The sequence below is a fragment of the Blastocystis sp. subtype 4 genome (assembly GCF_000743755.1).
Source record: "Blastocystis sp. subtype 4 strain WR1 chromosome Unknown seqid_0240, whole genome shotgun sequence".
In the NCBI taxonomy this organism is placed as follows: domain Eukaryota; class Bigyra; order Opalinata; family Blastocystidae; genus Blastocystis; species Blastocystis sp. subtype 4.
This window is the reverse complement of record NW_014569307.1, coordinates 656-12,155: the sequence shown is the minus strand read 5'-3', so window position 1 is coordinate 12,155 and position 11,500 is coordinate 656. Positions and strand designations below refer to the sequence as shown.

At 39.0% G+C, this 11,500-nt stretch overlaps 5 protein-coding genes across 5 annotated transcripts; 3 read left to right on the top strand and 2 right to left on the bottom strand.

The window, feature by feature from the left end:
- Positions 1-553: 553 nt before the first annotated feature.
- JH06_4937 (hypothetical protein) lies at positions 554-2,238 on the bottom strand (the record flags this gene model as incomplete). The annotated part of the gene is made up of 6 exons (XM_014670696.1): positions 554-597; positions 628-702; positions 733-804; positions 836-940; positions 970-1,041; positions 1,071-2,238. The coding sequence occupies 6 exons, from the start codon at positions 2,236-2,238 to the stop codon at positions 554-556; spliced, it is 1,536 nt and encodes a 511-aa protein (XP_014526182.1).
- A 541-nt stretch (positions 2,239-2,779) lies between these two features.
- Positions 2,780-4,149, top strand: JH06_4936 (hypothetical protein; the record flags this gene model as incomplete). Its single annotated transcript, XM_014670695.1, is given in 8 exon segments — positions 2,780-2,810; positions 2,860-2,961; positions 2,983-3,162; positions 3,192-3,461; positions 3,491-3,595; positions 3,614-3,690; positions 3,710-3,911; positions 3,941-4,149. 8 exon segments carry the CDS (start codon positions 2,780-2,782, stop codon positions 4,147-4,149), a joined length of 1,176 nt encoding a protein of 391 aa, XP_014526181.1.
- A 995-nt stretch (positions 4,150-5,144) lies between these two features.
- JH06_5556 (ribosomal protein 40S) lies at positions 5,145-5,408 on the top strand (the record flags this gene model as incomplete). Its single annotated transcript, XM_014670694.1, has 1 exon — positions 5,145-5,408. The coding sequence occupies one exon, from the start codon at positions 5,145-5,147 to the stop codon at positions 5,406-5,408; it is 264 nt and encodes an 87-aa protein (XP_014526180.1).
- Positions 5,409-5,797: 389 nt separating this feature from the next.
- Positions 5,798-7,050, top strand: JH06_5721 (serine hydroxymethyltransferase; the record flags this gene model as incomplete). The annotated part of the gene is made up of 2 exons (XM_014670693.1): positions 5,798-6,823; positions 6,853-7,050. 2 exons carry the CDS (start codon positions 5,798-5,800, stop codon positions 7,048-7,050), a joined length of 1,224 nt encoding a protein of 407 aa, XP_014526179.1.
- A 77-nt stretch (positions 7,051-7,127) lies between these two features.
- On the bottom strand, positions 7,128-7,412 carry JH06_5720 (hypothetical protein; the record flags this gene model as incomplete). The annotated part of the gene is made up of 3 exons (XM_014670692.1): positions 7,128-7,210; positions 7,257-7,320; positions 7,347-7,412. The coding sequence occupies 3 exons, from the start codon at positions 7,410-7,412 to the stop codon at positions 7,128-7,130; spliced, it is 213 nt and encodes a 70-aa protein (XP_014526178.1).
- Between the last annotated feature and the right edge of the window lie 4,088 nt (positions 7,413-11,500).

Here is an 11,500-nt window from a genome sequence, read left to right as displayed (position 1 = left end):
AGTATCCCTCGAAATCGGTCTATTGATTCTCGAAGTGATTCTATTTCCAATTGTTGCTCTTTCATATCTTTGAGAGTGGTATGAAGTGACTTGATGGCAATATCATGTTCCTTCTTCAGTTGTTTCATTTCCTCAAGACACTCCACTTCCCTTTGTTTGGATATGAGCAATTCAGATTGAAGTGTTTGAATGCGATTAATGAGTTCCACATCAAGGAGGGACTTGTCTGAGTTCAATTCATGTTTCTTTGAAAGCTGATCGATTTGTTTCTTCTGTTGCTGGATCATTTCGAGACATTGACCATCTGAATTTGAGTTTTGTGTTCATTCATACAATCTGCGAAGAACTGGGAATATTTGTCCTTTTCCTCTTTATCTCTCTCTTCTAATTGCTTTACAAGTGAATTCATCCCCTTTTATGGATGATTGGATTTGACAAGAAATGAGACAATTCTCTGAGATTCCTGTCAACTCTTGTTATGAAATTCATAAACACTCTATTCAACATGCAAAGTGTGATTTTGACTCAAACAACAACAACAAACAACTGAACATCAAAGAATACTCTTTTTGACAAACGAATCCAAAGCAGGTGCTTCTAGCTTTCAATAGACTCATTCATTCAAACCTTCAATCACATAATTCACAACATTACTGAAATATCCACTTCCATTTGCATGAATCTTCTTCAGCTTTTTCACATCTACAGAACACAACAAACAAGAATCCATACTTCGAATCACAATCTTTGTAAAGTATTGGAAGTTCTGTCCCTTCATGACCAGACTCTGTAGATCTGGGAGATCTACGATGAACAAGAACAATACATTCTGAACCAGAAATCACCAATGAAGGAGGTTGAATCACGATGTGAGGAACAATCAACATGTTTCCTCGAAGTGCATTCTTTCCCAATACAATCGATTTCAGATTGGATAGATCTACAATGAATATTCCTTCTTGTTTCTACTATGGAGTTGACAGACCTTAGCATTGTTGAACACACCTACTCCTAGTTGAAGAGTGGCCAGATTCTGTAGATCTATGGAACAATTGAAGAGAATCACTTACCTGCCAACATGAAATCAGAATTCGCGAAACAGAAGGAAGAAGAAGAATTACCAATCGTAAGAGATTCCAACTGAGGCAGATCTTTGAATTCACAGAATGTATAGTCTGAGAATGAATAACATCCAATACTCAGCTGGTTTAATGAAACACAATGAGTTAAATGAAACTCTCTCCCATCCACTTTGCCCCATTCCTGAGGTTTTGTAGTGAAACAGTTCATTCCAATGGAGATTGTTTCAAGCTTGTTGTTATTTGTGATAGTGAATTGTGCAACAGACAAAAAACAGGAATCTTGAATACGAATACTGATGAGAGAAGGCAGATCCGAGAATGAAAGAACCGAGTTTCCTGTCAATAGATCAACATTCTGATCAATGATCAATGTTCTCACTTCTTGACTCATTGAATTCAATTCAAGTTCATTTCTTATTGTCACTAGTTGACTCTTCTCCCCTTCTTGTGACGATGGTTTATCCACACTTGGTTTCTCTTCAGGCTTTTCATATTTGTACCAACCATTCAACAACATCACAGCTTCTTTCTGCGAAGGAACACCTTCATTCCAATAATCTTCTCGAATAGCCAATCCTGTTATTGGATCAATCTCTCTTCCTTTACCATGTCTCTGATAGACTCCAGTGACAGAATTCCATTTGAATCCACCTACATACAGAGGATGTCGTGCTCGAGCTTTCATATTACTCTCTTCTTCTAATTGATATTCAATCATTTTGGTGGAATTCACGAATTCCTGACTGATTTGAAACAATGTATCCTTTTTGAAAACACCAGAATACAAGGGTTCTCCTGTAGAACGATCATATTCGATTCCAAATCCTTCACGATTCATTTCTGAGTCAAATCCACCTCGATATACAACTATTTCAGACTCTGAAGAAGTGATGATCATCACTTCTCTTGTTCTTTGATTCTCAATCGCTCGTTCATCCTCGAGACTATAGAAATAGAGCCAATTCACTCTCTTTACAGCAACTCCATCTTCATAAACAGTCACTTCTCCAACTCGTTTCCCATTACTCATTGTCCATTGAAGTCTTAATAGTCCATTTGTAAACAATTGAGCCGTTCCATCAGGAAGTCCATCTTTCATCTGCATGATTGTGTATTCATGTTTATGATTATTCTTATATTCCTGGATACAGTACATACATCCATCAATTTCACGATATTCTGCAGGACCTGCTGGATAATACCCGTCTAGAAAGAAATCGAATGATCTAACCTTTCTTGTCCCATCTATAATTCAATAAACCTATCAAATGGTACATTCGGATTGCATGGACTAGACTTGTACCAAAATAATTGAAACAATTAGACACAAATTTCAGGAGATGAAAGTCTTACAAACAACGACAAGGATGGATATAAGTCCAATTCGAAGCAATTCGTTTTGTAGCAAGGAGATTCACATTCAGAGTGGAGAAAACACTCTTCATGCTATTTCCATGGGATAGAACATGAACACGTCCTTTTCTAGTTTCGTGTTGTTGAATTCGTATATACAATGGAAATTAGTACCGAAACTAAATACAGAACAATTTGTATTGTATTGAGCTATCTAGATCCTCGACGTCGTCAATTCTTGCGCTCCAGTAGTTCCCTCATCAATCGTGCAGTTCTGGAAGTATCTTCATATAGTTCTAATGACTTGTAGAGTGTCGAACGTATGACATTGTATCAAACTGTTGATGATTTGTGTCATCTGTTTCGTTTCTGTGGGTCTCTTCATCATCTGGAATGTGGAAATGAACGAATGACTCAATAATAGTGGCAACAATTACAAAACGAAAGTGTATTCAAGACCTTGGTTTGGTGATTGAAGCAGGATACTTGAGTGAACTAGTCTCTCTAGATCTTCAATGTGAAAATGGTGAATAGAAATGAATCTTAGATAGTCGAATAACAGATCGGAATGTAAGTCTCCTTTTCGAAGCATTGCAATCAGGCAATTGTGCCAAACTGCGAATAATTCGTCTAAGCAACAATGCAATGGGAGTGGGTGGAAGTGGTTCTATGGCTGTTTGTTTGTCTTCTGGATGCTTACGAGAAATCCAACACATTGATCTACAACGTATCAGAATCACGCTTCCTCTCTCCTAGATAATCTCATCTTTGCTGGAGGCATTCGGAAGATCACTCAAGCCTTCATGGACTTCCATTGTCGAAACATCCAGAGTATCGACTTCTCTCGTTGCCACATGGCTAATCCAGGTCTCAAATACTTCTGTAATGCATTGAATGGATCTCCTCTCATCAATCTACGTTATCTGAGGATCTATTGGAATAGTATCAATGCAGGAGGGATTCGTCATCTGGCTCTTACCATCTCATTGGGGATTCTGGACTCTCTCGAACTCTTAGACATTTCAAGTGAGTTGTATGAAGAATTGATGAGATAGGAAACAGCTTCGGAGCCAAAGGAATGACTCTACTCACAGAGAGTATTCTCCATGGCAATCATCTCCCTCATCTCCATGTTCTCATTGTTCACTGTCAGATTCTGAGTCTTCCCTAATTCATAGCATGTCGATTGAAAACACGAGGAATGCGAGCTCTAGGCTTGTTAATCAAACAACTGAAGGAATTGCGAGTCCTTTCTGTAGGCAGTAAGACTAAAGAATCGCTTTCTCCTAGATAACGATATTCGAGGCAAAGGAATTCTATATCTGTTTGAAGGATTCCGATACGACTGTTTCTACTTTCCAAATCTGCGAATTCTTGATCTCACCAACAATCGTCTTGGTTTGGAAGGAATGCTGTATCTGACTTCCATGATCCACAACAATAATTGTCCACAACTCGAAGAACTATCGCTTGGAAGTAGAAATAGCTTTGATAATTCAAGCTAGACAATCAAATCAAAGATGAAGGACTTCTTAAACTTGTCTACGAAATCAAATATGGTTTTCTCCCTCATCTGAAGACACTTTATCTCTCCAACAACCAACTCCATGATCGAAGTGTTCTTCAACTTGCTGCAACTATTGCTGATCGGAAAATCGCTCCAGCAGCCGAACTCTACATTGGCTGTAAAAACCAAGCAGTCCTTCAACTCTAGGCAACAAATTATCCAATATTGCAATTCAATCCTTAGTATCCTTGTTGTACGCATCGTTACAATCATCAAAGACACCAGCATTGAAATCAGTCATTCTTGAGAAAAGTCATTTCCTGGATTCATGATAAGGATTAGAAAAAGAGAAGATCCCTGAACGATTACTGAAACAAGCACTTCGTCCTCCTTATGAGCTTCCTCTTGAAGATTCATCTGATAATAGTCAATATCCAATTATGCCATTCTAACCAGCAATTTGTCTTGTTTGTTGATCAAGCGTTGTTCAGTAAATGACTCCAGAACCTTCTATCACTCTGGTTCATCTCCATTCCATTCTATTCTTCTTAATTAAACCAGAAATGAGAGAGATCAAGAAGATGCATGTTCAGTAATAACAATGAAAAGGATAGAGACACCATACTGAAGCGTTTCATGAACCATTCCTTGAAGCAGTCACAAAACTAGGATTATTTGCCTTTGAAGATGCCTGCTGAGAGAATTAGTAAGAAACACCAGTGTGTGGCTGATGGAGTGTTCTATGCCGAGCTTGATGAGGTAGGAAGTGAGTTAGCGTTGGAGTGAGAATTTAGCTCCTTCACCGTCAATTGGCTGAGGTTGGCTATGCTGGAGTGAGCGTCCGTAAGTCCACCATGAAGACTGAGATTATCATCCGTGCTCCTCGTCCCCAAGAGGTCATTGGTGAGAATTCTCGTCGTATCAACGAGTTGACTGCTCTTGTACAGAAGAGGTAGTGATAGAGAGTGTGTCTGAGAGGTAGATTTGGTTTCAATGAGAACAACGTCGTTCTGTATGCTGAGCGTGTTGCTGAGCGTAGTCTGTGTGCTCAGGTGCAGGCTGAGGCTCTGAAGTACAAGCTTCTGGCTGGTCTTCCTGTGCGTCGTGCTGCCTATGCTGTGATTCGCAGTGCTCTGGAGGCTGGTGCTAAGGGTTGTGAGGTTATTGTTTCTGGAAAGCTTCGTCAGCAGCGTGCTAATGCGATGAAGTTCAAGGAAGGTTATATGATCAAGACTGGTTATGCTTGCCAGGAGTTCGTTGATGTGGCTGTGCGTCATGTTCTGGTGAAGCAGGGTATGCTGGGAGTGAAGGTGAAGATCATGAAGCCTTCAGATCCTGAGGGCAGACTTGGACCTAAGAAGAATCTTCCTGATATCATCACTGTTCATGAGCCCAAGGAGTATCCTGTTCCTGCTTGGAAGCCTAACCAACCTGTTGAGAAGGTGAGTGAGGAGAAGGAGATGTAAACCTCATCCTTTCGTTAAAGGTGAATAATCGGTATTTTGTTTGTTCGAAAAGGTGGAGAAGTGGATTGTGAAGGATATTCAAGATTGTCAAAAGGTGGCAAAGTGGAATTGAGAATCACGGGAATAGTGGAGAATTGTCAACTCTAAGATCATCAACTGTTTTCTACACTTTTCTTTAATACATCGTAATTAATACCAAATGCAAGTAGGATAAGAGGATTTGAGATAATGAGTAGCCTGGAAGAGAACCTCTTGAAACAGTGGATTCTGAGCTCTTCGATTTGATTGAGAAGGAGAAGAACAGACAGTGGAAATCTCTTGAGATGATTGCTTCTGAGGTTGAAATTGGAAAGTGTTGTAATCAGTAGAACTTCACTTCTCGTGCTGTTATGGAGTGTTTGGGATCTTGCTTGACTAACAAGTATTCAGAGGGATATCCTGCTCATCGTTACTATGGAGGAAATGAATACATTGACCAGATTGAATTGTTGTGTCAGAAGCGTGCTCTTGCTGCTTATCATTTGGATCCTGAGAAATGGGGAGTGAATGTTCAGCCCTATTCTGGTTCTCCTGCTAACCTTGCTGTTTACACTGGTCTTCTTCATCCTGGAAGTCGTATTATGGGTCTGGATCTTCCTTCTGGAGGTCATTTGACTCATGGTTACTACACGTACAATCCTAAGACTGGTCAGAGAAAGGCCCTTTCTGGTTCTTCCATCTTCTTCGAGACTCTTCCTTATCATGTGGATCCTAAAACAGGTCTGATTGATTATGATGAGTTGGAACGTCTTGCTGATATCTACAAGCCTGAGTTGATTGTGGCTGGTTTCTCTGCTTATCCCCGTGATTTGGATTATGCTCGTTATCGTAAGATTGCTGATGCTAATGGAGCTTTGTTGATGATGGATATGGCTCATATTAGTGGTTTGGTAGCAACAGGTGAGGTTGCAAATCCTTTCGAATATTGTGATATTGTGACTACGACAACTCACAAATCACTTCGTGGTCCTCGTGCTGGAATGATCTTCTATCGTAAGGATGAGCGTGGTTTCGAGAAGAAGATCAATGATGCTGTGTTCCCCGGTCTGCAGGGAGGTCCTCATGATCATCAGATTGCTGCTATTGCTACTCAGTTGAGAGAAGTAGCTACTCCTGAGTTCAAGGAGTATTGTAAGCAAATCAAGGCTAATGCAAAGGCTTTGGCAAAGGCTTTGATGGATAAGGGTTACAAGATTTGTACTGATGGAACTGACAATCACTTGATTCTGTGGGATGTGCGTCCTTTGGGTCTGACTGGTTCTAAGATTGAAAAGGTGTGTGATTTGATTAACATCTCTCTGAACAAGAATACTGTTCATGGAGATCGTTCTGCTCAGTCTCCTGGTGGTGTTCGTATTGGAACTCCTGCTCTACTCGTGGTCTGAAGGAAGCTGATTTCGAGAAGGTTGCTGGATTCTTGGATCGTGCTGTGAAGATTGCTCTGGATGTTCAGAAGGTATCTGGAAAGATGTTGAAGGACTTTGTGGCTGCTTTGGGATCCAATGCTGATATTCCTGTTCTTGCTCATGATGTTGCTGAGTTCGCCACAACTTTCCCTATGCCTGGATTTGATACTGAGACGATGAAGTATAAGGATCTGTAACTGTCATTAGCATATCTTTGATTAACAAACACTTTCTAATCTCTAAACAACTCTTAGGGTACAAAAGCACAGCTCCTTTAAGCACAAGGACAGGGCTGATATTGCTTGATGGTGCAGTCTGAAATGATAAGTCTTCCAATTGGATGAGTTAGTTCACTGTCTAAAAGTCAGAGAGAAGACACAGTAGCACCTGAAAGAACTTCTACTGCATTTACGAATATCATATTCAACGAAGAATCGAAACACTAGATTTGAAAGAAGAGTTTTACTCTTACTTGTAATCTCCCTTCCACTACTCGTCCATCGTCCAGAAGTATTCTCATAGTCTTTCTAAGATTCTTTTGTAACTGATAATACTTCATTTCTACAAGTTATTGGATTTGTTGATTCATTTACGATACTCGTTATTGAGTAGCTTCTCCCTTAGATCAATTCCAGACATGTATCTGAACAATAGAAAATGATAATGAGAGTGATAAAGGTGTGCGGATATATGACATAAGAGGTGAAGAAAGTGACATCATCGTCAAGTTTTACCCAATCAAATTGCCATATCGGTTTTTGGGATCTAGTCGTTTGTGAAAGAAAAGAAATACATAGAACAATAGAATAAAGAGATAGGTGTACAAACAAAGAAGGAGTCATTAATGATCCCATAATATGCCACTTAGTGGGTTACACATCTCTTCAGGAACTCAAATCGTTTCTCAATCTCATCCTTTAATTCAAAAACCATAATCATATCTCTTGTACTGATCATATTCTTCTTCAACTCTTCCGTATTCAACTTGACACGTGCGGTTGCATAGATCATCTTATTCATTGTATTGAATAAAGTACTCTTCTGTTCCTCAAACACCTGAACACGATGAATCAGAGAAGCCAAATACTGGATATGAGGGTACAGATCGGCCAGTTTCTTTGACATATGCATACGTTTAGCCACTTCTTGCTCCTGAACAAATTCTCTTTCCTTTCCTTCTTCAAACCCATTCAATATTCCTTTCACAATCTCTTCTTCATATGCACTCCATGTAGGCAAAGCAAAAGAACGACCACTCTCCTTAGCTTCTTTCTGAAGAATGCACATGAGCTGGTATTCACATGGAGGAAGATACTTTCCAGGAATGGAAACTTGCTTATTTGGCCGCTTCTTTGATGAAGATTCCTCTTGTGAGGATTCAATAGAAACAAAGAAAGACAAATCAGGACATGACAGTATCTGAGCATGATGATACAGTTTCTCTGCTTGCAAACACAAATTATGAACATTGTGTAATTCTTCTTCAGCACAATGAATCTTGTTGATAGTATCTTCCAATGAATTGATATCTAAGAATAATCATAACGAGTTAATCAAAACCATCTCGTGTTAACTCATAACGTGTACCATCAGGAATCGTGATCAAATCATCAACAGCTATATGTATTGTTCGTCTACGATTAGAACAAGTATCACCCTTTTTTAATTGTACGAATGGTGTCACATACTCAGATGCTCGACCATCAAAAATAATTCGATTCTCTGATAAGAGATGTGTGAAGAGAGTAGCTCCAAGAACCATACATTCATCCACATTCACAGTTTGAGTGAATGTGTATTTATGACCCAACACCATCTTCATACTATCAAGAATGATCTCACGAAGTGTCAAAATACGGGAGTTTCCTCCTATTGGCACCACACGATCAATAACAAGATTCCTCTTCTTCAAGTCCTATGAATCACAACCCTGATTCTCTCTCACTTCCAATATTGCAATAAACTGACTCTTAAACAATTCGTTAATCTGTTCGCTAGCAGTATGGAATGAATCAATTTGACAACATACTTCATCTTCAAAATCTGGACTGTCAAAAATATCCGATAAATCGGTATAAATCTCATCAATCCCTTCCATATTTGCATCACGCTTTGCTCGCTCAATAATTTCCATACAACGAATATACTGTTTGGTATGAATTGACAACTCGGATACATGTTCACCACAAATGCATTTCAACATAGCAAGATCATATTGTCTGCCATCAACTCCTTTAATATCTTTGGAGTACTCGATAGTTATACAATCCTATGAATGAAAAGAGTCAAGAATGAAAACATTCTCATACAAAACAACAAAGATGCTCGTATGAGTGGCACCAGAGTCAACAAACAGTACACGACATGACTTATCATCGTATTCACCTCGTTCTATGTTGTAGTAACCATACTCGAGAGCAGCTGCTAATGAGCTGCGTATGAAAAAATAGTCTGAATCATTCTGAATCTTCAATAGAGTATTTAGAAGAGACAGTTCGTGCTCTGAGAAGGATTCAGGAACCTTGGAATGAAAATGTCATCAAACTTATACAATAATCGAGTACATATTACCTTCTTTCCTAGATTGAACAGATTTTTCATAACGGCTGTAGTAGAGATCCTTATCGTTCTTAATGCTCAGATAAAAGATGTATTCAAATAAAAACGATACAGGAACCAAAAAGGAAAGCGGTTTCTTAGGCTCTCCACCAGCAGCAAGAATGACCTGAGTCAGGTTATTATTCGTTTCTACTGCGCAAGGACAGAATTGATTCTCAATAGCCAGGTCTTCGTCATTTAACTTTTGGAAGTATTTGTAACATCCAGTTACACAGCTATCTGGAGCATAACCAATCTATGAAATCACAATAAGAGTACATGAAAACCTTGGATCCAACATGATCACCTACGAATACCTCCTTGTTGTTAAACAATACAACAGTCCTAGATTCGAAAATAAATAGTTTACTAAGTTACCTGAATGATGACTTTCCAGAATCATTCTGTAAACAAGTTGAAATTCCGTTAGCTGCAAGTTGATAGCGATCCTTTGTCCACTCTCCAATTAGAGTGTTTCTTCCTCCAATATCAATTCCGAATAGTCTCATAAAGTATAATATGTAATAAGAGAATGATCCAAAGAACCGTGGTTTTTTTGTTATCTTCACATCCTGAATGAAAGTGAGACTCTTTGTACTATTAGTGTTGGTTGGTTATGCTGTTGCTGAATTGGAAATCGAAGAAGTACCAACTCGAAGTACGCCTTATCAAAGAATGATGAGGTAGTATTTATCAAGCCAATGAATCCAGTGACACTAGATGTGTTTATTGGGGATGAATATCTGTGGGTGTCAATCATACAAATCATGTTTAGTCTCTACCTGGAAGATTTAGAAGCGGGTATGAAGTATACAGTCAAACTTTCTTATCCTGGAGTAATTCCAGTTCAATTTGATCTTTTCTTGGAAAAGGACGATGACGCGTTTGAGTCTTCTGTTCACAAGAGACGAATCCAAGACACCAGGATCTTCACGTTTGAGACAAACCGACGAGGAGATATCTTTCGAGTGGAGCGTGATAGGATGGGTGTCTCTTCAATCGTTGTTTCAGGAAGAGATATTGATGCATAGATTACTTATCGCCCTATTCTTCATGTGATTCCCAAACACTTGGCGATGGCAAAGTCCCAAGAGGAATCCAAAGAACGGTTTGTCACAATTGTTGTAGAGCCAACACTCTTTGGAGTGACTCCTACTATTTTCAAAGAAGTGAGTAGGAGTGTTATTGATTATGGAGATGTAGTTGTATTAGTTATTCTGGGCGTTGCAGTCTTCATTGGAATATGTCTCTATTTCTATAATCCGACGGTCTCAAAGCTGATTAACCGATTCTTGTGTATAAATGAGAAAACAGATTGATGTGCCCCATTAGTTGTTCTTTTTGTTTGAGAGAGACTCCATGAAGTAAGTCTTCGCCATCTTTATTCTAGCCATTCTTCGCTTCTTCTGTGTCCTTCCAAGAATGATTGCGATCACAAACGCGACAACAGCAGCATAAATGAACTATTATTCAATTCATATCGCCATTTCTACATTTCTACGTTCTTGGTAACATTCCAAGAGTTCATCATCAAAGAAGCCATTATCGAGATTCCTTAGTTCATATTCACCAAATACAAATACTTTGCATCGATTTCATTGCAGGTATTATTCTTGACCACAATCAGGACAATAAGAGCAATACCCACAAGAACTGGTAGGATAAGAACCCACTTATTGTCAATAACTCCAGAATTCTTCTTCTCTGAGAATACATGAGTCTTTAGAAGCATGCGCCAAATCAAGTAGTTGGTTCCATTTACTGTAAGCGAGACAATTTGATCAGCCTGATCATCAAGTGACCATTTAAAGCTATTCTGAGAAGCGATAACATGGAAGAGAGGACCACAGCCAATTGTTACATATTTCTATAGTTATGAATCCAAAGAATCACGAACACGGATATCAAATGATGACACAGTGTCTTGGGTACTGTAGGCATAAGCAATACTCTAGGTTACACAAGAGAATTGGTACTACTCTCTTAACAAAGGCAAATAGGGTAGGATCCATCGTATTCAAATGAATCTTCATATCCATTCTACATAAG